General features: G+C 36.4%; 1 protein-coding gene across 3 annotated transcripts in view; it reads right to left on the bottom strand.

Moving 5' to 3' along the window:
- NUP133 (nucleoporin 133) overlaps positions 1–25,530 on the bottom strand; it is a 32,729-nt gene that overhangs the window by 5,821 nt on the left and 1,378 nt on the right. Inside the window, exons 1-22 of one of the 3 annotated variants that reach the window (XM_027454171.3) lie at positions 22,835–23,113; positions 21,726–21,844; positions 20,918–21,021; positions 19,766–19,873; positions 17,913–18,044; positions 16,609–16,779; positions 15,826–15,981; positions 15,625–15,695; positions 14,879–15,026; positions 13,875–14,022; positions 13,052–13,209; positions 11,870–11,961; positions 10,911–11,074; positions 9,263–9,357; positions 8,915–9,139; positions 8,660–8,782; positions 8,166–8,265; positions 7,556–7,798; positions 6,289–6,422; positions 4,529–4,687; positions 3,160–3,295; positions 1,245–1,363 (exon numbers count right to left, since the gene is read on the bottom strand). In XM_027454171.3, coding sequence (XP_027309972.2) covers positions 1,245–1,363; positions 3,160–3,295; positions 4,529–4,687; positions 6,289–6,422; positions 7,556–7,798; positions 8,166–8,265; positions 8,660–8,782; positions 8,915–9,139; positions 9,263–9,357; positions 10,911–11,074; positions 11,870–11,961; positions 13,052–13,209; positions 13,875–14,022; positions 14,879–15,026; positions 15,625–15,695; positions 15,826–15,981; positions 16,609–16,779; positions 17,913–18,044; positions 19,766–19,873; positions 20,918–21,021; positions 21,726–21,844; positions 22,835–23,019 — 3,090 coding nt within the window. In that variant the 5' untranslated portion in view covers positions 23,020–23,113. Of the gene's footprint in view, positions 1–1,244; positions 1,364–3,159; positions 3,296–4,528; positions 4,688–6,288; positions 6,423–7,555; positions 7,799–8,165; positions 8,266–8,659; positions 8,783–8,914; positions 9,140–9,262; positions 9,358–10,910; positions 11,075–11,869; positions 11,962–13,051; positions 13,210–13,874; positions 14,023–14,878; positions 15,027–15,624; positions 15,696–15,825; positions 15,982–16,608; positions 16,780–17,912; positions 18,045–19,765; positions 19,874–20,917; positions 21,022–21,725; positions 21,845–22,534; positions 22,772–22,834; positions 23,114–25,530 lie in introns of those variants that run through there. The other 2 variants (XM_072035794.1, XM_072035795.1) reach the window with 2 other exon arrangements.

Genomic DNA, 25,530 nt, shown 5'->3' on the forward strand with positions numbered 1-25,530 from the left:
TCTGTGGACAAATGACATTGGATATAAGGCTGCTAGGTTTCAAATTTAAGTGCCATTTAAGGCTGTAACATTCCTGGACTACTGGAGCTAGAGCTCAGCTCCACAAATAAAATGAGCTCTCAGAAACACTTTGGCAATTAAAGCTGAAAGCAGTACATAAGCACGTACTGCCTTTCACCTTTTACAAACAGGTATGTTTGCTGTTCACATTTCATTTACCTCCCTCCCCATAAACAACGTTTTAAATTAGTACTTGAAAGCAAAACTAATATTAATGCACTGTTTGCTTACACTTTCCAAGTTTCACTCTAGCATTGCAAGTAGCAAGTAAGAACATGGGTTTGACAGAGACAATTCGGAAGGAACGCTGGCACGGTGCCAGCACTTGTCAAAACATGACACTTCTTACTCTTCTGTAATACCACAGAGAAGCTTCACTGAAAGACAGAGGTAACGACTTCAGAATCTATTGACTCTTCACATTGTTCTAAGAAAACAGGGAAGATTCTAACAGGTGCAATACCAGCTCCTAATTTTCCACAAGATTACAGAAAATTAATGAGTTGCTAAATTAACAGACAAGGCGTGGTTGGTTTTACACCGTATTGTTGCTATTCAACAAATATTTTTGTATGCATCACTGGATGATAAAATAAGGCTACTGGCTCCCAGCTCCCACCAGAAAGGAGGGTGGAGGAGCAGTCAGCTCTATTGACAGCAGAATTGGAACAAGTTGTTTTTTTGTTGCTGTTGTTCTTTGTTTTTAAAGACAGAAAGACTGTGAGTGCTCTTTGCAACAGGTGACCAAAAGCCCCTTCTTGCTTCCAGCCCTTTCTTTTTGTAGACTGTAGCATCTTTCTTCATTAAGTTGGAATTCTTTGTTCCCTCTGCCTTTCAAGTTTTGCCCTGCTGAGGATGTGACAGAAGGTAAAAATTATCTCATTTCCAAAAACTGGTTTAGACCAGAAAGACAGCTTCTGGCACTGATTTGATCTGCAGCTTCTCCTAGCAGCACTCAAAACCACATGTGCAACAAGGAAATTTTGCACTAAAAAATATTTTGAAATTTGCTGTAGGTAAACAAAACAAACAAAGGAAAATATAAACAATTTCATACGTCAGATCTTTAGGCAGTTAGCAAGTCAAATAAGACATAAAAACAGCCATGATCTCATTTATTTTATAACACCAGAGTAGAAAATATACTGAAACTTTATGTAATGGAGAAAACAGGAGATACTTACATCAATGAGCTGAGATGCAGACAGCACTGGCATATCATTGAGATTCAACTGTTTCTCTAGCAGTAACTGCTCAGGGAGTGTCTCCTGATGTAACAGAAAGCGTTCCTGTTCCGATATTTCTTGTAGTCATTTAAGGAAATAAATGTTTCATGTTATTAAAATGTGATAATAAATCCTATGGCACAGCAACAACTGCCAAGTCACAATATTTTTCAGGTCTACAAATATTTCTTATGAATTTGGACACTTACATGTTACTTATGCACAGAAATACTTCTACTGCACTACTGTCATCCCAGCAAACTAGTTGTTACTTTCCAGTCAGGTTCCCAGTGCAAAGCTGACTGATAGCTTTTTTTTTTTTTCCCTCAAAACCAAAAAAACAGATACATAGGCTTGGAGGGATGCTATGGCACTAGGCAGGAAAGCAAGCTGGCTATGATTTATATGAGTCACATTCTGGCTGAATATCTGTGCAATGGAGTTGCTGCATCCCATGAATTATTCCTTTCTGAATTGATTTATTTGCCAGTACAGCCTGAAACCTATTAGGCTGAAACAGAATCAACACAGAGTAACTTCACCTACAGTACATGAATTCCACTCCCAGGTCCACTGCGTGATAAAAATGGAAAAATAATTCTGAAGGAGTATTTTAGCTGTTCAAGTGGATGAGCAGAATGTGGCAAACAGAATTACTCCTTCTTTATAAATACAAAGTGTATACACAAAGAGCATAAATTTAAAAAGCTATGCCTTCTGTCATACAGAAGTGTGTACCAGAATAAAGCCCACACCAAATTTTGATAGTCAGTCTTGAAATAAAGCTTTGCTTTCCCCATTTTTCTAAGGTTTTCCTATTTAAAGATGAGACTGTTCACATCAACATTTTGAAGTTGAATTCATACAGAAATTAGATGCAACGTTTTATAATTTAAAAGCCAAGCAATAAATTATTATTACAATCTAAAAATAAATTTGTGACACCTACTTAGCTATCAATTATTCTAGGCCTTTTTCTACAAGACCTCATTCAAGAATTGTACCTAACAGCCGTAGATAAACACGCAGTTTCATAGAAGCAAGCTTGAGATACAATCTTCAGTAATACTTTAAAGCTTCCCCCTGGTGGCCAGTATTAGTTTAACTATTAGTGTAGAATATTTGCTTTTTCACAAACTCACAGCAGGAAAGGGGTATTGTCAAGCATGACAGTGAGGGCAGAGCAGTGGAACTGCTGTATTTGGTAATGAAGCAGGACAGGAATTCCCAATTTTTCCATTAATATATTTTCAGTTAGATCATAATAAAACGCTGCCGCTAGCCATTCTAGAAAGTACTGAGGAAGCACTTCTTGATCACAAATTTACGTATTTGCAGGTAACACTATTACAATAGAACATATACACACCATTTCCTTAGAGCCTAAGGGTCTCAGGACCTGAGTGGAATTCAAAATTGATAACTCCTCAATAATTAGGCTTTAAGAAGTTGATGTATTTTTACCTTGCATATGAAATATAAAATGCAGCTTCATAAAAAAATGCTGTGAATGGTTTAGAAGCTTCATCTGCTTCAGAACTCTCTAATGACTTTTCCAAAAACAAAAAAACAAACAAAAAAAACACTTTGCAGCCTGCTATTTATGGTAATAGCATATTATCAGGAAAAGTGAAAAGGTCAAAGTTTCCCAATGTCACAGTCCTAACTCACAGGGGAAGGTGAATACTGAGGTTAGTGCCTTATGCTGTTTTCCTCACCATTCCCACAATGAGCAAAGTCATCAGCCCAATGTAACCTTACCACATTAAGCCAGAGCCCTCATGCTCAGAAAATGAGCTATGAACAAAAATGTGGCTTTAATTCAGTAACTTCATTAATCTATTCTTCACATTATTCTGTTTTTATTTCTTACCTTCTATCTTTTCTTGCAGTATTTCTTCTGAGAAGTCAGATGCCAGTGCAGCTAATTTGCTCAAGCCAAGAAGCGTTTTCTTCTTTGCAAAATACCTGGTCTCTGTGTTTGCTAAAGTCTGCAATGTTCTGTGAGCCTGAAATTAATAAACATGTGAGAGATCAGCTGTAGAAGTTAACATCAGAAGGCTAACAGGCAAGAAGGATCTAACTTGAACTGCAGTCTCGGCTATTTATGATTTGTAGTACTATAACATGTTATTTCTTAGAAGTCATGCAACCTGCAAATTAAAATGTTGCATTACACTATTTAGGAAGACATACAGGTCTCTCTTTCTGTAACACCTCTCAAAACATGATTATGATTAAAGATAAACTGCAACTTCACATATTGTTCCTCTGGGATTTTATTAAAGACTTCACCATAAAATCCAGGCAAATATGCCTTGACAGAACAACTTTGCATGCAGATTATTTATTTGTTAATTCAGAAATTTGGCATACATCTAACTATTTTTCAACCACTGTAGTAACACAACAGATGTGCAAGAATTTACTTGTACATCTGACAAAGGAACAAAAATATTCTGAGCACCTACTCCAAAATGAGCAATCCAGACTGAATTACTTCTAGAATCCTGGCCTCCTCCTTCGTAGTGCTTTGCTATAAAAAAACTCAGTCTATACCAATTGAGTAAGTAATAGATTCCCAAACACTTCACTTACTTGTAATATATATAGATTCCTTCCTGATCAAACTCTTATATTTTGTGTTTTCCTATTTATTTATTTTAAAGGGGTATATGATTCTCAACCTATAATTTATAATAGGATGTTACTATCCTTTGCATATTTAATGAATGTGCATATGAATTGGAAAAATAATTGGCCATTTTCTTTAGATTGTTTATTTGCTAAAGTGAAAAGTATTCATACATCTAGCAGAAGGAAGAAGGAAGACTGACCAACAGGAAGTAGGAGATGAATGGTGCAGCCTACAAGGCTGCGAAAGAACCAAGTTGAAAACCAAAACAACATTAATCTATCCACATACTCCTCTAAAAATAAACTGCTTTCAAATTATGAATATACATGAATGTATTTTTTGTTACTTTTTACTGCATGGTTGAAAAGCAGCCCTAATTTCCATCACATGATGCAGTGGCTTATATGATGCACCAGATGGTGCCTGGAGGGGGGCTTTTGGTACTCCATTAATAATCTGTGACATTTCTCCCCTTGCTCACCTAGTTAAGCATCATTCCTTTGTTCAAGAATTAGGTAACCTGCATACTCGAACATATACCTGACACAGTGGTTGAAAGTTTTACCATATGATGTTTCTGTTTGGTTGTATTAAGAAAGCCTACCTTTTGCAAATCCTGACTATTGATTTCATGTAACCAGCTCAGATGCTCATGCGCTTGCAAGAAACTGGCCAGCTGTCCATGCTGAGCAATAGGCTGGGATAACAGCTTCCCTCGCTTCCCTTTTTCTAAGTACCAGCGAAACAGGAAATCTGAAAAATTCTGAATAGGAAAACAAACAGATAATAACATTTACCTTTAAATATTTTGTTTGTCTTTAAAGGCAAAATACATTCTGTGAAGCAATAGGTTACAACAAGGGATAACTTGCTTGAAAAAAAAAAAAAGACTGAAAAAAAATACTGTTGATGAAAAAGGAGTTAAGTCCTGTTAGAAACACAATCTTTAAAGAATTCATCTGCTATGGATGCTGATACATGCATCCAAGTTTGTCCTTAAACGGAAATAAAGGAAATGCCAAGCAAATTCTTTGGTAACCCTCAAGATTGAAAACAGGTATCACCTCACTCACAAATTCAAACTAATGTCTTCACCTGTTCCTTTCCACCACTCAGAACTCTGTGCTAACTACTTCGTTTCATACTTGAAAGCTTATTTTTCTATCACTGTTTTGAAACATTCCCTCCTATCTCCAGCTGAACCTGCAACCTTACTTCTCCTAGCCATTGTTAGAAAAAATAAATCTTGTTCTGTAACCAAAAACATCCCTCAAAACTATTTTATCCTCAAGAACTTCAGTGTGAGATAACTCATCAGGATTTATGTTTATGATTTAATTTTGACTTCTCACAGTAATCTCAGAATAATGCTAAGCTTTAACGGCATTAACAATTAAAAAAAATAGTCTGAAGACTTTATCCATTGATCTATTCTGCTCTACGTTTGTCATGTTAACTTTTCAGAAAGTTGTTTTTTTTTAAGTAATAAAAAAACAAAACAAATACTGGTGGTGCTATGGATTTTTTGAGACAACTAATGAGAACAAATGGAGAATTCTTCAGCAGTTTGTGTATTTGATTCTTGCAACTAAAAATGCTTGCTTTCATTTCTGTCCACTACTGATACTTTACATGGTTCTTATTAAACACCCTTTTTGTACTCTCTTCATTAGGAAACCTAATACTGAGCATTCTTCATTCCATAACTGTTATGGAAAGCTAAACAAAAATTGATGTCACTAATTCTCAAATTTGGAAACCTTTTTCCCCAACCCCCCTGACCTCAAGTAGTCTTTTTTCCTTTTTCCTTCCATTTTCCAAATTTTTAGTACATGTAAAAATGTTTACACTGAATTTTGACAGATATTGGAAAAATTGCCCAAGAAGCAACGGACATGACAACAAAAATGAACACAGCGACACTTCTGCTTCCTACTCTTCTCAACTCTATTTATACATTTAACAATCTCCTCTCCTCTTTTGGAAGTTATCCTTAAATTTGTATTACATTAGTTTAATAAAACAACATTTTTGACTATAATACTTCAGCAAACAAGTTACAAAATGTTGAAAGATGTCAAGAGTGACACAATGTAAGTGACACACAAAGGTCCCAAAAACCCTCTTGTCTATACAGCTAACATCCATATTTCTGTTGACTTTTTTTTTTTAAGCTCAGGTCCAAATACTCCATTAAGTTCAGCAAGATGAATTTCAGTCCCAATTTTCCACATTTCATTCTGTATGTACACGTAAATACACATAAAATTATTTTTTTTTTTTTCAAAACAGAAGGCACAAAATTATCATCAAACACTATCTAAAGGAAACATGGGAAAAAAAAAAAAAAAAAAAAAAGGGTACCTGATCTGCAAACTGACTCATGTAACGTTGTAATCTGGCCTGGTTGTCTGTCTGCTCACACATTTGCACCAGGATGTCAAAGTCACAGTACTTCTCTGCTAAAGCAGCCACCATCTGATACTGTCCCAGGGAAACTACGTAACCAAGAAGAAAAAGAACTTATATCACACATGCTCATCTTCAGCTGTTACAGGGTGTCTGAGTAAAATGAAAACAAATTTCAGGTGTTCACATTAAGGAAATATTTCATACATCCCCTGCACACATGCAAGTTTACACACCTACCACCTCTGTCCCACAGTACAAGGGGGGAGAAGAGAAGTTTAAAATACAAAATCTTTTTTAGGGCTGGACGTCAACAAGTGACTTAGTATCTTGATTAATAACCATTTAATTACACAAAGCAAAAAAGGAGCTGGCAAAAGCTTTTGATAACAGATAGAACAACTAAAGACTATGGGACCTGTATTCAAAATATATTGCTTGAACTTACTTTTTGGTTCTATTAAATACATTTTAATCTTATGTTCAATCAAAAGTTCATATTTCCTCTCAAACAAAACTAAGTGTTCTGTTAACTTATGTATTTACAAACTAACATAGCCCATGAATGTCAGTAAAACTGAGACAGTTAAGAGATTTTTCTTGAAGTTTAGTCTAATAATCACTGACTGTTAACATATTTAATCTTATTTATAGCGTATTATTCATTATTAGTTAAAAAAATAAAGTCTAAGTTTACTAAAGTACATTTTCTTCGAGTTATTTCCACTCAACAAGAGGGGCTTTGCTGTCAGTTACTCATTAAAGACTTGACCACATCTGACATGTTAAACAAGCCTAGCTACATAATCAGGTTTCTAAAATTAACACTTTTTCTGATAAACACTAAAAAAGGTTTCAGATGTTTATAATTTTTGTTTCCAACTATCAACAATATAAACATTCAAAAGTCTATTACATTTTCAGTCATCTAGCACAGAACATAAATCCTGCCAGAAAAATGTAACAAGTCAGCAGAACTAAAAAATTAAAACAGGGATGCTTTATTAGAGGTATGGGCATGGATGCAATCTTGTATGGAATTCTGCCATCTGTTTTGCAAATATCCCATTAAATCAGAAAAACTAGTCATTAATACTCTGAAGGCAAATGTGAAACAAATTGAATTCATACACAAATACCATTTACTCTATCAGGTTTGCATCGTTTCCTCATGAAATGGAACATTTAATCCTTGCATTAAAGGAAAACAAACATTACTTACGGAAAGGAGACAAGAGTTCTGATCTTTTCTGCACATACTCCATTTCCAAATTGCTGTATCTCTCTTGATCAGCAGGTCGGTCCACAGATTTCAGCTGAGAAACATAGCCATCTAGAAAGCAATCCAGCAGTGCCACCAACTGTTCGGCCACAATGCTACGTAAGTTACTGTCCACCTGAGGATACACCATCTTCAGAATGATCCCATGCTGGCGTGTTATTGCTGCACGTAGGCTGCTAGACGCTTGGAAAGAAAACACAGTAAATATTAAAACAACTATCTCACCACCAAAGGAATCCATCCTGAAGTATAAAAAAATTGCTAGGTACAATTAAAAAGAAAAATAAAAGCTAATAAGTATCTTAAGGTCAAAATCAGAACAATACTAGAATAACCCTGCAGGTCACATACTCCCATCTTCCTTCTAATGTTAAACGTATCCATTTAGTCACTCAGTTTCATTGATCAAACCTCCAGTTTCTCCCATTCTTACTGACAAAATTTAAGAATAAGTTAATATTCAGACTGGAATTCACGTTTTCCAGAACACACCTCTACTAAACAAAAAATATTTTTCATATTTACTAAATAAGTAATTGAAATTTCTCACCTGTCCATGGAATATATTCAGGTTCTCTCTCTGGAAGCTCTCCTGTTTTATATAAAGAGGCTCTAGATTGACGATACTGGCAGGCAGCTTGCAGCATATCCTGTTTAAAGGTAAGGAAATAAATATTTTAGTTCATCTGCATATACATGGCTATAAAATATGCTGTCTTTTATAATCCTGAAGCATTATTTTAATAGCCCCTTCTTTCTCAGTTATACAAAAAGGTACACGCTGTCTGAGTAAGAAACTTCTGTTCTGAAGCACAAGTTCTTCACTCTTTGCTACGTACACATGCTTTCACAGCTTCTCAAACTCTCTTCTTCAGTGGTTCAGGAGGAAAAGGCCCCTAATTCCACAGAGGACCATCTCTTTTTTCCTAATATATTCAGGCATGCAAAATTTGTATTCACTTTTCTCATGTCAGTAGCTCAAACGAATTCTTTAACATTTGACCCTCCCTTCCCAAAACCATTTTAGTTAATGCAGTTCAGTACCTTAATAATGTTGTTCACATTGACAACTATCTGGGCCCACTCAACTGATTCAATATGCGTATCTTTCAAGATTTGCTCCTCCTCTTCTAGTAAGCATTCAAAGATGGAATCTATCTGGGACACCTTAAAACAGAAAGAAAAATTGAAAATAAAAAATCAAAGTATATGTCAAAGTACTCCACCTTCTACTACATGTTATACTACACAGTAATTCAGAAATAAAAGGGTTTGTTCTGCTCAGTCTGTTGTTCTTACCTCTCGAAAGAAAACATCTGCAGGAGTAAGACTTGGAGGAATGTCGCACTCCCTTTTGTTTAAGGCAATCAGAATAGCAGCATTCACTAAATCAGGCAGCCTGGAGTGATGATTCTTGAGAATAATGGCAGCTGCTAGTTTTTCTGCGTGCTCACAGAGCAACAATCGAGTTGCCATTGGCATCCCTCGGACTGGAAAACTGCCCAGTCGTTCAAATACGCCAACCTTTTAAAAATAAAACAGAACAAAAAAAAAACATGACATACACTTTCAACAATGAACTAGAAAGAATTATTTTTTTCTTAAGAATTCTTGTGTGTGCTGATACAAGAACAGTAAAAATTTTACCTGATGAAGAAACTCAATGAAGAAGGAATGAGCTTTTGTCTTATCCTCTAACTGATGAAGAAGAATGAGGGATGTGTTGCTGAACCCAGCTGCTTCTAGAAAGGAAAAAAAATAAATCATAGAATATTTTATATCTTCATTTGTTTGACCACTATCTTTGCCTCTGAGATAAACATATTTCTGTAAATTTCTATATTGCTACCACACTGGTATTTTTCTTTAAATATATGAACAAACATTTACATATTGCTTACCATGCTCTTTAATGTGGCTGTTGAGCTCTGCCATATTTCAAGTAAAGCCTTCAGAAGTCAAATATCTTTAGATCAGCACGACTATTCTGAAGTGCTCATTAATTCATTACGCTGCTAAAACAGCAGCTTACTCAAGTTTTAGTATAATTAAGATTTTTATCATCATGGTGGGCTCGCTATTGCTAAATTTATTATGCCCTAGACCACAGCTACTACAAAAGAAAGCGTGCAGCAAGAGGTACTCAGGCCTAATGCCTAATTGCCCAAACAATTCCACTGTACAACATAAGTAGCTACCCAACACCATGCTACTTTTCTTCCTCCTCAAATGAGATTGCTTCTGAGAAGTGTTTTACAGAAATATTCTTCTGTCCAAAAATTAGGTCTTCTAAGGAGTCAGTAAGGGCGATGGAAGCTTTTCCATGAGCATCCCCACAGGTAGCTCACCTCAGTGGAGCTTTCCAGAAGTGAAATTATTTTCTCATTTTAAAATTTTCTTATATTCCACATATGCTTTAAGCCAAAGACTACTAAGATAGAAAACTCAGAAGAACTATCACTATGAGCAAAATTAGCAAAACTGTTTTCAAGAAGCAGTGAACTTTCCCGTCTTCCTCTAGCCAGGAATAAATGCAGATAAATTGCCAAGTTAAAGATGAAATTAAGATTCAGAAAATACTAAAGACTTGATGCCTGACAATTTCTAACTAGCTGCCAGGAAGCAGCAACAGCAGGAAGCATCATCCATCTGCATACGCAGATTTCAAATGTTAGTATTTCCACTTCCAATCTAAGTCTCTGCTCAGAAACCAGGAACTGCTGCCTAGAGGTCTTGGGGACAGCTTCAAGTACATGCTGTTCTAAGGAACAGGGAAGCATGAACAAAGATGTTTCTTTCTGAAAAGGTGTCTACTTTAATCTTTTATGTACAGCAGAAGTTTCCAAAATAAATTTCTCTTGTGGCAGACATTAATACCAACACAAGACATGAGCTCACTCTACCCAGGATCTAAACCTTTCTGAGGTTGTGCAGCCATGCTGACAAACGTGTTAATCATGAGCAAATAAAACCCTTCTCTTAACATACCTATCTGCAGGAATTAATTTAGATCTATCCAAATAATCCTGGAAACACTAAAGTGGCACCACTTGCACCCTGCAGAAGGTACCATCCTCAGAAATGCACGTTTCCTTTGCTGTTTCTGTTGTTCTATGAAGTCAAACTAACCACAGTAGACTGAAAGTATAGCTGGCAGTCTCGTAAGATGCCTTTCTGGAAATATACCTAGTGATGGAGAAGGATATGAAACTGCTATGCCTTCTTTTCAAATTTAAAATCTGATTTTATCTAGAGTACTAAGAGCAGTTTTTCACAAACCAACTGTTATGCTTACCTTCAGGTACAGATTCAGCCCACCGTGGATCAGAGGCAGGGAAATCATCCATTAAGTCCACACTGATCTGAGTCACTGCCCTATCCAGTTCAGCATCAGAATCCAAATCTGCACTGCTTGGAAAGAGTTCCACTACCATGCTTTGTGCATTGACTATATCTTTCCTGAAATAAAAGAAACAATGTACGTGAAATAAAAACAACCGATAGGATTATAGGAACAAGAGCTACTCAATCTGTAGCATTTTCTGATACTCTTTCAGGACTGCAGCCTTCTTCAGCAGCTGTTGTGTTTACACAGAGCACCAAATGAATACACATAGACTTTCTTTCTTAGTCCTGTGCAAGTTTACATCTTGTCCTGGCATTCTTTATTCTGTGCACTAAATCTCCTTCATAATCTCCTATCTAACATGTAGCTCTATGCAAAAAGAAAACAAAAACCACCTTACTTAATGTTATTTTAAATTGTTTTTTTAAATTGTTTTGTTTCAAATCTTAAGACTCTTTAAGGAGATTAGTCTGAATATATTGTTTGTCTGCTAGTGATGAATATATATTGAAAAGAATCCCTTTTAAATGTAACTAATCCAACTCTAATCCAACTCTGCAGCTCTGTGTATCTTTTCATCTCTCTACCTCCACTTCTTACATCAGTCATCTAACCAAACAGAAAACTTTTTAGAGGCATTCCATGCATCCCAGCAATAAGGTTGCTTTAATAAGGATAATTTGAAAAGCAGTGCTTTTCCTTGCATTTCCACTCCCCAAAAACATACATTTTTTCCACTTTTATATCTATGCTTTCCTCAGAAAGAAGTGCATGTGCCATTAAAATAACTTTCAATTAAGTAGCACAATACTCACAATACTATCTTTACTCAGACAAACTCTTACTCAAGCACCAGTGTGCCTTCAAGAACAGCAAACAAAGGCTCAAACATCAAGTGCAATTTCTACCTGCAGTACTGGAGAAAAGCAGCTTTCAGTAATTTAGTCTTATCTTCTTGGGCTACGATTTCAAGCCTATTGGTTACATCAAACGCAGGACTCTGAAAATGCAAAATAAAAACTTCAGCTGGAAGAAAAATATCAGACTTCATTATGAAATTAAAACTCTTTTTCTACCTAACTGTATAGAGTCAAAACACAAATGCCACCTGGAAGCAGTTGTGTTTATTAAGCCAAACATTAGCCAAAGAGATACGTTACAATTAAAGTAGCAGTTTGACCTCAAGCATGCATATATTTATATAATATTCTGGTATATTAGACATTCAAAACCAACAGTTTTGATGGAATTTCAAAAGGTATTCATGAGTTCTATCTCCCAGAAAAAAAAGTGCATACAAATCTAACTACAGATTAATTAAGTAAAAGTATAGATCCATCTGAGGTATCACCACAAAGGTCTTCTACTAAAATACTAGTTCACAATAATTAATCTAAAAAGGGGATTTAATTGGAATAAAAATTCTAACTATTAGCCCACAGAAATATTCTCTATTTTCTATTTTAACAAATTTTCTGTTCTTCCCATTTACTTCAGGGACATGTTGGCAACAAATTCTATGCACATTTTAAAGAAAACATGTTTGATGTAATTAAGAGCTTACCAAACACACACTACAGAAAATATCAATAAAAATACTTTCACGTGTTTTAGTAGGATTGTGTTAAAGCGAAAACGGGTACCAGAGCAGAAACAATACTCAGCCACTGTAAGGGACTTCTTAGACTCAAAGCTTTCCATGGTGCAGTAAGAAAGCGGTGTTTATTATAAAGGAACAGACAAAAGACTGAAGAGACCACCCTGATCGAAAAGTGACAACAAAATCTCAGTCTCTGCAGTTCCATCTGAGTTATCTATAAGGCCTAGTGACATCTAGTAATGTACCTACATGAAAAATTATATTATTTCATTGAAATTGCTACTTCAGAACAAGGGGTGGGAGGAAGAACCACCTTACACAAAATGATATGTATTGTAAAAATGCTTGGGTTTTGAAAACTGCCTTCATTGAAAGTGTTCAAATCTATTAAAAAAAACTTCCAAAACCTTAAACAAGCTAGGATTTCCACAGTGAAAATACAAAACTGACAGAAAAAAAAATATTTCTATCCTCAGTTTTTAACTATTACCTCACTTCTTGGTCCAGCAACAGAAGAGGACAGAGAATCTTCAAGGTCTTCAGGAAGCACAGAAACATTTTCTCTGGACAAGATAGTGACGAGTCCACTTTTTTTGGCAAAGAAAATGGGGAGGCTTGTACAGGAGCCTGCTCCTAAAATGCTATCTCCTAAAATGGTGAAAAAACAAAAAAGCATGTAAATGCAACTGTAAGGACAAGGTGAAACACAGTTCCATAGAGAGTGATCAAATTTTGTGAAGAACCAACAGCAATTCTGACAACTGCACCTGGCTTAACAGAAATCATGGATACTGTTTGCTACCTATGATGTAAATCTCCAGGTACTGCAAGGTTAAAAAAATAAAAAGTACAATTACGATTCATGTGTTTCAAACTCTGCCTAGGGAGCAATTTCTTACCAGAGAACACCTCTGAAAGGTCAAGGACAATATACTTAGAGGCACCTAACACAAGGACCTAGGATGAACATTAAGCTGAGACTCAAAACGAAATTATTTTCAAGAAAACAAAATAATCCACAGTGAACACTGGAAGAAATAAAAAAAGTGTCAAATTCTAAGCATCCACTCAGGCTTTCATATATCAAAAGCACAGATTTACTTCATTTTCATCCAAAATGCTCTTAGAGTAAGCAATATCAATGCCAGAGGTCACTTCAGCATTTTTCTGTACACCTACAAAAAAAATCAGTTTGAAAAACTTACAGAGAAAAAGAAACATAAAAATGATTCTACAATCTAAGAAATAAAACAATGTAAATACATTCCATTTTTAATTGAACGAAACCTGACTTTTTTCCCCCCATATATTACCTTGTATGCCAAATACAATTTTCTCCTGTGGTAAAGAAATTCTTCCAGTTCCGGTGGAACAAGCAAACACTTCATCGTCTTTATAAAGGTAAGCAGCATGGCTAAAGAAATCTGGGACTACCAGACAGCACATCACTTCGTCTTCTGACTGAAAGCATTACATATCAACAATCACACATATATTCAGAACCTTAAAAAACATATAACATTTTAAAGGCTGATCTAGAGTTGCATAAAGTTTAATTTCTTAATAAGACAGGAATAAAATGACAAAGAAAATTCTACACCCAAAAAAACACTTTTCATTTGCCCTAAAATTTAAGATCACTCTTGTTACTTTTTTTAAACTTCCATACACATTAAGTTCTTGCTGATTTCAATGAAGAGGTGAAGTAAACAAATAAATTACTCTACCACTTTCACACTCACTCTCCTTCCATTTTCAAATTCAAACGTCCCAGTAGAAGGGGTTGGGAGAGTGTGAGAAGTTTACCAAAGAAAAGTTAATGCCAAAGCCTGTGCTTCCAGAAGAGAAATCACAACTGAGGTTCTGTAAGGACAACCAATTTGCCCTTCCTTCCCACCAAACCAGCTGCTGTCCAGTAAGGACCAAGGTACAGGACTCCTGACTCCTTGTCCTGCTGCAAGAGTCTCTGCAAAGTCTGTTCTAAATGGATTGCAAGAGTATACTATGAAACTACTCTGTAGAAGCTTTCGCAGACAGTACAAACATTAAAACAGGTCAGTAATAATCTGATATTTAGACTTCCGTTTGTGAGACACTTTTCTTAATACTATACTTTAAATATCATAAACTTCACATAAAGTTACTATTAAACAGTAATACATATTTTCCTCAGAACATTACAAATTCCAAGAGCTACCTTAAGACAGAATTTGAGTTTCCTTTAGAGAAAATCTGACAGCTGATGTATGTACAGGAACATTCTGAAACGCTGTGCTTTCTTTGCTCAGAAGTAGTTTTAGAGCCTTCATTTGCATACCTGAAAAGATGGATTATACTGTGTAACTTCCACCACAACATCATCAGACATCTGGTAGCCTTTATCTTCTACTGTTATCAGAGTGTAGTAGACAAGACACGGATGGTCTCCAGGATGCCATGCTGCAGCAAGTATCACCAGCCCGTCACTGTTCAAGAAGAGAGATCACCCCTTTGTGAGATGATTATTACAGATTTCACTTGCTTGAGCTCTAGCACTCAAAACAAGGTATCTAAATACGATCACAAATAACTGCTTTCTGATGTTGTAGGTTTTTTATAAAAAAAAAAAAAAAAAAAGCAAAGACTAGCCTATTTGTTCATGATTTTCTTAAAATATGCAGTATGCATATTGCAGTACAAAACTGAACCAATCCAGCTGTTGCAATTTATTGTAATTAAACAAAATACAAGAGATACAGAAAGAATTCTCTGCATTTGCTGGTACAAATGCTACATATGCTTACTTACTGTCTTTTTAATATCAAGAAAATGCAATTACCCAAGTCTGATAGAAATGACATTACAAAATGAAAGGAATAATTCTTAGGTAAAGAATTGATAATACTAAATAGCATGAAGCATAGGATAACCTATGAGTATCTAGTTATCTGACATGCTTATTTTATCAATAGTGGCTAGCAGTCAAGTAAAACTGACTTTCAGTGTCTTTCAAAAAGGTTTTGCAGGAAGACAGAACATACCTCATTAATCTAAGTTTTACCAGAAGCAAGTGTACTTTCTTACCGATTCTGCTGCAAATCCATATACTGTATATTTACTCCTCCTTTAATATCTTCATAGTTACTTTCAGAACCCTAAAAAACAAAACAAACAAAAAAAAAACAACATGGAATCTGGTTTGTAACTATACATAGTTACTTATTAAGGTACAATAAAGCAAAAGGAAAAAAAAAAAAAACACTTTTCAGGTGAGCATGCTCTTACCCAAATTGCATCTGAAATGTGTTCCTTGAGGATTCTGTTGACATCCCAGCTGAGAATGTAACGTTCTGACGTATCTTCAATCTCCCATTTGTTTAGATTTGAACTCGTTAGCATATAAAAACTCGATCTCTCTTTATCCCAAAGCACACTAGAAATCTGCATTTAAAAAAGAAAGATCTTTAAAGGTTAAATGACAGCGTTGCTGTGAGGATACAAAAATCTATACCACTCTCAGTTCATATAAAAATCACTTCCTCGGGCAACATGCAGAAGCTATATTGGTCAGCGTATTATGATAATTTCTAAAAGAAGTTTTATTTTATAGATTTAAGAGCATCTATAATGAGTACGTTTCTCACACCTTCTGTGGAATTCATTGCCAAAGGTCAACCTAATCCTCAACCTTGCACAGCCCTTTATCAGAAAAGTGTATTTACAGGTAACTGCTAGTTTCTTCAAGTAGCAGTGAAGCTATCACTAGGAACAGTCAAGATTTTGATGCTTTGCAAAATTGCCCAAGAGATGTTACTACTTTAAAACCTACTTTTATTCAGATCTAAAGAACAAGTCAGTGTTCTCCATTACATAATATACGTACTAAGTTAGTTTTTGCCTGCCTTTTTAATTTCCAGAAAATATAAATAACATAAATCAGTTAAGAGGCCTGTATTTGTTTTGTCATTGTACATCCTTCCACAGAATTTTCTTTTTCCTTTCCAAAAGGCTGAGACCAGAAATTACAGAAATTAAAGTAGATTACTATCTAAGCTTTTTCAAGCTTACCACAGCATCATTTCCAGGTGACAATATTCCCAGAAGAGAAGAAACCTTTCGTCCAATTCCAGAAAACATGCCCTGACCTTGTGGCAGGGCATGCTGATGAATCTTGCCAGAACTATCTGGAATCAGTCGAACTAGCTGGCCCCTAGATGATGATAAAATAAAGCTTCCTCCCTAACAAAAAGAAAAAGCAATTATGTTAAAAAATTAAAAGCACGTTCCTGAAGCCATCTTATAGTCACATAAAATTCTTTGTTAAAATGATAATGGGCTGAAGGTTGCTGAAAGAACAAACTGCTTACCTCTACAAGAAACATTCATAGAATAAAAGAACAGACTAATTTTCATAATCATACCAAGTTACGCTAAAGGTTTGATCTGTTTAGGAACAGGATGACTAATTATGTAAAGTTGTCATATATGTAATAATTGAGTTTTTAAATCATCACTTATTACTAAAACGGTTCTGCTCTGAAAACTATGTTCCTCTAGCTCTAAATTCTCGTAGTTTTAACATTGACATCAATGTCAAGTCTTCGCTTTCCTCAACTTGATACCTGAAAACTGCACACAACTCAGTTCTAAGACGGTAGATACCCATTAGTATTTCTTAACCCCTTGAAACTCTCAACAAAATCACCAGTAAGATCACTGGCTTATGATTAGGTTTACAAATGTTTATGAGGTGTTGATGCCCTAAAATATTTAGGATATAGGATATAAACACTGAACATTATCCTGCCTTGTTGAAAAGGTCATGAAACAATATAATTAAGAATAATTAGTTTTTAAGATATCAAATATTGTAACATTTGCTGATTTTTTTTGGAATATATTCTATTTGGAGAGTTTCTTCCCCATTTAAACACATCACCAGCAGAAAATGGAATTCACAGTACAGTTTTTCTTTACTTCCCTACTAAAATTTCTCGAATGCAGCCACTAGTGAGCTTTACCACAAGACACTGAGTACGTAGACTGTGAGTTCAGATGAAGCAGTCCCCTCTTTTTTTCTGATAGAGAGGGGTATCACAAGCTGAGACCAGGCTTGATAACCCTGTAGTTCAGTCCTGCATGCCTCTCTGACTTTCATGACCTCACAACCTCTCCAGCAGAAATCTATGACTGCCACTCATCTCTGCCACTTAATATCACCAACAATCTCTGAAACTCATCCTCAGAGCATCTGATGGCTTGCTTTGTGACATTCATTGGAGATTTAGTGGTGAAAACAAGGAACATTTGATCTTTGATGTTTAGGTTAGGAAGTAAAGCAATATTATTTCATAAATCACATTGCACTGTACCTTCACTGCTGTTAGGAAACTGCACAGGGAGCCTCCAAAGTCTGTGAATGTCTCTGTATAGGAACCTTCGTGTGCAATGTTGGGCCAGTAGCGCACAGAACCTTCGCTGGTAGCAACCATGATTGCCAGAGACTTGAAGGGAGAAAATAATTATCAGAACATGCAAAATCAGAAAAGAATCACACCATAGCTTTAAAAGATAACATGATTGTGAACGACTAACACACAAATAAGTAATAAATACGTATGCTCATTGACAAGCAGAGAACTGAACAGCAAAATGATTCTGCAGCATAACTTAGCAAGTATAACATTCCCTGCACGTGCTTATCTTGCTAACAATGCTTTGTTATGGGTTCTAGTTCCTGATAATTCAGGGTCTGCTACTGAAAATCAAACAAAATTTACAGTTGCAAGAAGAAAAGTCAGTGGATAGTTCCAGATGCCAAGAGTTACAAGCTACTATGAAAGACTTAAAAAACAGACTACAATTTAACAAAGAAATTGCTCTAGAATCATTAACAGAAGAAATAAATCAGGCAGTTGCTCTTTTCTTCAAAGACATAAAGCCACTGTGTACCTCCACTAGGGCTTCTAACTCCAGAAATCACCCAGATACCAAATTCAAAGCACAATGCAAGAGACTGTGCTCAATTCAGGATTTACACAGAAAGCACTGCACCTAAGCAACTGGTTGTTGAAAATCACAGAACAGAAGAACGGTACCTGACAGCTGTCATTGAGCTCCGTGAGATTTCTAAATGATTTTTAACTAGATGCAGATGTGCACAAAGGAGAGTGGTTGGCTAATCAACATGAGAACAATAACAAAACCTACATAATACATTGCCCTTGGTGACTCCTGCCTATTACTTAATAATTTTCATTTTACTTAAATATTTCCTACCATATTTCTATGACTATGAAATCATAGTATCCACACATAGCTCCAAAATAAAGAAAGATGAAATCAAAAAGAATAAAATAAAAGCATTGTTTAGGTGTATCATTTCTCCTGAAACTTCTTTGGGTTTGAAAAAGTCATAGGACACTTCAAGAGTTATGAGCTAATCACAAGAAATAAAGATAGCTTACATCATCTGGAAATGTAACATAATGACAATTAAGAAGAAAAATTCCCAGTACATATTTTTGCACAGCTTCTTCCTTCCAAGGACAACTGCTTATCCGGTTCTATTACGGCACTGTATGCATGAACTCTAAGCTATGCCCAAGCTGAAAATGAAAGGTTTCTTTTCTTTGTTTTTTCTTCTTCTTCCCATAAGTGATTGTGACAAACACACTTGGCACACTTTCAGAAAACCTAGCTGATCATCAAACCTCATCCTCTAACACTGTGTGGTAAGAAAATGTACGTAGCAAAACCATCAGTCAAAACATAAGCCCTCTGCCTTTCTAACATCAGCTTCGTTATGAAGATTAGATAAAGGGAGGATGCTGGTTTTTGCTTTTCAGCCACACGTACCCAGAATTAAAAGAGAGCTGAAAAACTTTTTCAGCCAGCATGCACTTAAATCATTCTTGCTTAGACTGAATATTTAAAAGCACTAGTGTTAGTTAAACACAATACTTCTTAGCTGACTTAGTTTGTTAAGAAAGCATGCTAAGTAATCCACAGGACAACTCTTAATTCAATCTGATCCTATAACAGATAGATGGCATAATTTTAAAAGTCTAGCAGGATTATATTTCAAGCATATTAACAACCCTGACTTTTGGAATATATATTGCAACACCAAGTGCACAATTTGCAAATAAATACTTGATAAAATAAAATATGTTCAAAGTTAGTCCAAAAGCATTTTTAACCCCAAACTTTTGAAGTTGAGCACCTGCAGGGAAGGTGCTTCTCCTGAGGAACTGTGACAAGATATAGCTGCTAAACTGGAACTCCACTGGAAATCACTGGGTGGCAGCTGCAGTTCCTTACACAGAGATAACTGTAAGAAAGAGATGCGATTATAACGATGAGACATGCAAGAACTCATTGAGCAGTGTCAAAAATTCTAGTGACTTTGTGACACGGGAGTATTAAACTAACTTGAACACTGTATAAAGTGGAAAAAAAAAAAAGATTTTCAGCACATTTGTCACAACAATCAAACAGCTAAAACACACTTATTTAAATATTTTTCAAACATAATTGCTTTCCTTTTGTTATTTCTGTTTCTGAAAGTACTAGCATTTTGAATTATTTCTCTTTCTGAGGTGCAATTTCTTGGACATTCCTTAAGATAATATACTAGCAGCAAAATAAAATTAAACTGAAAGTGGTTGAAAAAGCTCACTAGGTATTCACAGAGACTGGGGGGAAGGAGAAACATTACTCTCCCCCAAAACAAGGTGAATCAATCAGAAAAAAATTGATCCCTTCAAAAAACCTCCTGAAGTACCAGAATGCATATACTTGACACTTCTGCACTTCCATACCCTCAGTGCAGAATCCGTATAGTTAATAAACTTTTCATTAATTGGAAAGTACTGATTTTTCAACTACAGAGTTCCTCTGACTACACTTTCTAAATGCACTGATATGTTGCTATTAGAAAAACTTTTCTGCAGAAAAACATTTTTATTGGCATAAAACTAAATGAAACGTGTTCAGTGCTGCTAAAACTCAGATGAAAGTCACTCACAGAATTACCTAATCCAATCTGTAACATCTGTAGTTTCTAACTACTGGAATGAACTTTATTAAGGCTATCTAACATAAAAAAAAAGGAAACCTATTAAGATGCAAAGATGAAACCTTGCTGTTAAAGTGACAATTAAAATAAAGAAAGAAATATAAAACTGCCAAGCTCCCTCCAAAACTTTAATTTAGTTACTGTTGTTACCATGACTTTGTATGAAATCCTGCTTTTGGTAGAAAATGGGCAAACTTTAAGTTATAAGGAAACCCTGGATTTAAAAACAGCACAACTGGGTTGCTTGTTCAACTAGCGTAAAACACAGCAATGCCTCCATCCTGATCTTTCATTTACCTTTGCAACTGCAGACTGACCAATCTTCCAAATGATCAGCTTCTCTCTATGGACCAGCCAGGCCCATCCACTTTCATCCACTTGAACGCTCAGCTGGTCATCAGCTACAGAAAAAAGATTAATACTTTAAGACACTGCAGGAATAACCTGAAAACCAACTAGCCTTCCTTCTCATATGCAAAGAAGAAGTATCTTTTGTATTGAAATTAAATTCTGCATCTCAAATTCTACATATCCAAAGGACCAAATTACTAGATATAGTTTAAAATCCATTTGACAAACCCTCAACATTTGGGAGTGAAAAGCAAGACAATCCTAGAAGCTTTTCATTTCCATCAATTTACAGCAGATAATTAATACCTTAAAAACTGCTGAACAACTTACAAAGCTGTTACAAAGTTACACTTTGTTGGTTCCTATTATCTCTATTAGAGAAGCAAAACAAGTAATTTCTTTAATTCAGGGAACAGTTTGTATTACCGGGGCTTTTAGAAGTGAGAATAAAACCACCATTAAAAACAATAAAACCACCACTTCTGTTTCTTTATTTTCTACCTGCTGAAACATCATGAGCTGAGATTAAATTAAACTATGTATTCATTTAATGGCTTAGAGTACACGGACTAAAAAAATAAAATTAGAGCATCCAGTCCAGGAAACAAGACTCCAAACAAGCTGAATTCTAACCAAGACTCAAGCATTTCATTTTACACTGCAAAGACACCTTTTAAATACTATCATCACCATGTTAACTTTTCTCCCACCTGTCAACTTTTGCGAGGGAAATAACAGATAAAATCAATCTTACCATCAGCCTTTTTCAGGGCTTCCATCACCTTAACAGGCAGAGAGGATCCAAAAGCCTTAACATCATAGTTAATAGTATCGCTTGCTGAGGGATGCTGTATAACTCGGGTGGGAGTTGCTCTTAAAAAAACAAAACAAAAGCTGTGATTAGTTTTCTATTCTTTCTCCAGGAGTTTTAACATTTGCTTTAAATGCGTAAGCTTTGAATGTTTTTGTTTTGTTTTACATGCATAGGTTCTTGTTCGTCCTATACCACAGACATAGCTGAGTAACTCCCTAATAAGAGGTATTTCAAACATATTGAACTTGCATCGTTTAACTTTAAACTATAAAAGAACCAGAAAATTGCTCAGCTACAACAAGTTTCAGTCAGAGTTTGGTACTACGAGAACTGATGATGTCAAACAGCCTACGAAGAAGTATTTAAGAAACTACAGGCCAATAAAGTCTTATTGCTTTTATAGTAGAGTAAATGAGTATTTTACATTAGTAACATGCATACTTTTTTTGTTATTTTCATACAGGGAAGTCATGCCTAACAATTCCATACGATTTTTTGGGGAAAAAAAAAATCAATCAACACAACTGAGACATTACTAAGCACTTAGATTTCTCCCAGTCTCTCAAAAAGACCCTTTATCAAATATTTCTCAGAAAATCAAGCTTTGAAAAAGGAGGAAGTCTTAAAAGTCTGTATCAAAGAAAGAAAGAAATACAAATAATACAGAGGCTAACGTATACATTGTAGGAAAGACCCTGTCCTATAGGATCTGTGCAAGTTCTTCAGCACAACCACGATGAGCCAAGTACCAGAGTGACAGCCGGCTGACGGGGCTGTATGACCTCGGACAGGCAAACAGTAAAAAAAAAAACAACAGGCTGAGCTATTAAAAAAGGCTAAAAAGCAGAACAGAAAAGAGCATAACGAATCCACACGGCACGTCAGCTTCTCAGCACAACGGTGCCCTAGCACACACACCCCAAAAGCCTATCGCGGACTGAAAAATAAATAAATAAGTAAATAAATAAAAGGCTCAGGGATGCTCAGAGCCTAGAGAACATGCCGCAAGAGGTCCCTGGGGACCGCCGGCCGCAGGACCGGCGCCTCACCGCGCGGAGACGGAGCCGCTCCTCCGCGCCACCGGGGAGAAGAGCCCGGGGGAGACGGCGGCGGCCGCCACGGCCAGGCCCTTCCTGCCGCCAGCCCGGGACAGGGGGCTGGGGGCGGCGCTGCCGAGGTTCCTGCGGGCCTGCCCGACCGGGGTCCGCGGGGAAGCGGGAGCCGAGGGGAACATGGCTGAGGGCAGAGCGGCAGCAGCGGCCGCGGGGAGCCCGCCTCAGCACGGCCCGGCGCCGCCGACTCGCGTCACTGCCGAGCGCGGCCCGGCCCTGCGCGGAGGGCGGGGAGACCCCGCGGCAACCGCTCGCTGAGGCGGGCGCCTCACGGCGGAGCCCTAGGGCGGGCGGATGGGTGCTGAAACGTAAAGAATGCTGCTGGTTTTGTCATGTGTTGTTGAAAGATCCCAGCAAAGCACTGTTTTGGTGCTTTTGGGTGGAATTTGCGTGTTCCTGTAGTCGCCCGTTCGTTAAAATCACCTGCGATCGCCCAGTTTTCTCATTAAAAAGTACCCCCAAAGAAAGAACGCTCCGTGCGAATTTTGGTGAGGAAAACCCACAAAGCAAAAACAAAATGTACGCACAGATGTAAAAAGAAACAAACAAAAAAAAAAAGAGTAAAATTCAAGCTGCCACCCACAGTTCCCAACATCCGCGAACAGTAACATTCAGATTGTTTTAAAAACCGGTAACTCCCTTCTACGTCTCCTTTCTAAAATATTTAAGGCGATGCAGTCAGTGCAAGCAGCAGCCCTTTGCTGCCTGAAGCCTCGTCCCTCTTCCTCAGTGCATTACTCGGGTCCCTTTTGATGTACAGCCCTGTGCTGGGGCTCCATCTTCAGGAGAGAGCCTGATTAAGCGAGGACTTGAACTGGGAGAATGGAAATAGACTTTATATTAGAGCCACAACTTCAAAATATATAAGAATTTTATTTTTTTTACACTTCTACCCTTCTTTTTTTTTACACTTTTGATTGATTACTTGAAAAACTGCATGGAAAATATTGCCAAGGCAGACTGGCTGCAAATAGTTGCCTACCTATTTAGAAAGAAACTTAGTTTGAAAGGCTAGCAGCAGCTCAGGCCCTGACATCTGCAAACAACACTCCCATGAACTGGTTACAGAAAGCACACAACCATAAGTAAGGTGTTTGATGTATTTAGCAAGGTAGTTTTGAAAGCACTTGGATACAGTATTTGAGCCGTGGAAGTCATGACTGGGTAGCAAAATGTTACGAAAGGAAATAGTTCTAGCCTCCAAGATGAAGGTGAAAAAGTCTTAGTAGTAACTACATTAGTAGTAATAAGACTTTGAGATTATGCCTATAGTTATCATGTTAAATACAGATAATAATGATAGATGCTGAAAAATCATTATACCACTTGTCTCTGTGTACATGTAAATGTAATTACATTTTTTTATGTCTGGGAATCTTCATTCCTATACAGAGAAGATATGTTTAGGAAAAGGCAGAACACCAATGCATGCACCGTAGAAGTGAGGTGGTATTTTGTAATGTCCTGCAAGGCTATGAAAACACTTTAAAAACTACCAATTGTAAAATTCATTCAGGAAGTGTCAGATGAGCTTGACTTATTATATTGTATTCACCTGTGATCAAAGGCATTTCTGAGTACCATCTGGCCTTTGTAATATACTAGTAGCAACACAGCTGTGTTTTGAGCATGTTAATACCATATTAATGGAACTGAACCTCTTGCTACTAACTTAGCTTAAGTAGCTTAAACAAAACAAGCAGCAGAGAGCAGAGAAGAGTCAAGATTTAGGGCACAAATAGCAACAGCTGGCAACATGAGCTTCAAGGTTGTTTTTTGGTTTGTTTTTCACATAAAGAGTAGACCTATAGCCTCTTTAAGTCCTTTTTCTACAACCCCAAAAAACACTACCACTTTTCACTGAGTATTTTGTCTTCTTTGTACTTGTTAGGATAACCATAAAAAAACAATAGCGCTAAAATCACTAAAATGGATTGCATACATTGGAGTGAAGAGTGCTTACAGCACCTTGACAATTCATATTACAGCTGGGGATTTTTCAAGATGATATTAACTGTGTCAGCACATTTCAATGTAGCAATTACAGCCCCATTAAAGAGAGCTTCTCAACCGAGTTTAAAAGTCAAGGTGTCTGGCAAAACAGTCTCCTATCTGTGCATCGGAGCAATAAGCAGCTGTTGACATCTAGATAAATGAAGTTCTTTTTGAGAAGAGGAAGAATGATAGTTTAAAATTAGAAAAGCCTCGAGCTAGTTTCATCCACTGCTTTTATGTCAAGTGTTTACTGATCACTGAACTCCCTCCTCCCCCCCCCAAAAAAAAAGTCTTGCTTCTCAAGATTTGACTTGATGTGGAATTTGAAACTTGGGCAGTTCAGTTCTGCATTACCTGTTTTAGGTAAACCATGACCTAATGTCAAATGCTTACTAGCCAACCAAATATTTCTGTTGTGTAATACTTTATAACAACATATTCTTTCAGTTTTGTTTTTTTTTTTTTTTTAAACAAGACTTCAGAGTAAATAGTATTTTGTACATAGCACAGGTTGGATTTGAAATGTCAAGTTTTGGGTGAGGAATTTATTTTCTGAAAGATCTTTTTAATCTTTTCAGCAACAGAAGTATAGCATGAAGCAGTGAATGTTTTACACATTACCTTTATGAAACACAGCA

This window comes from Anas platyrhynchos, chromosome 3 (genome assembly GCF_047663525.1).
Source record: "Anas platyrhynchos isolate ZD024472 breed Pekin duck chromosome 3, IASCAAS_PekinDuck_T2T, whole genome shotgun sequence".
In the NCBI taxonomy this organism is placed as follows: Eukaryota; Metazoa; Chordata; class Aves; order Anseriformes; family Anatidae; genus Anas; species Anas platyrhynchos.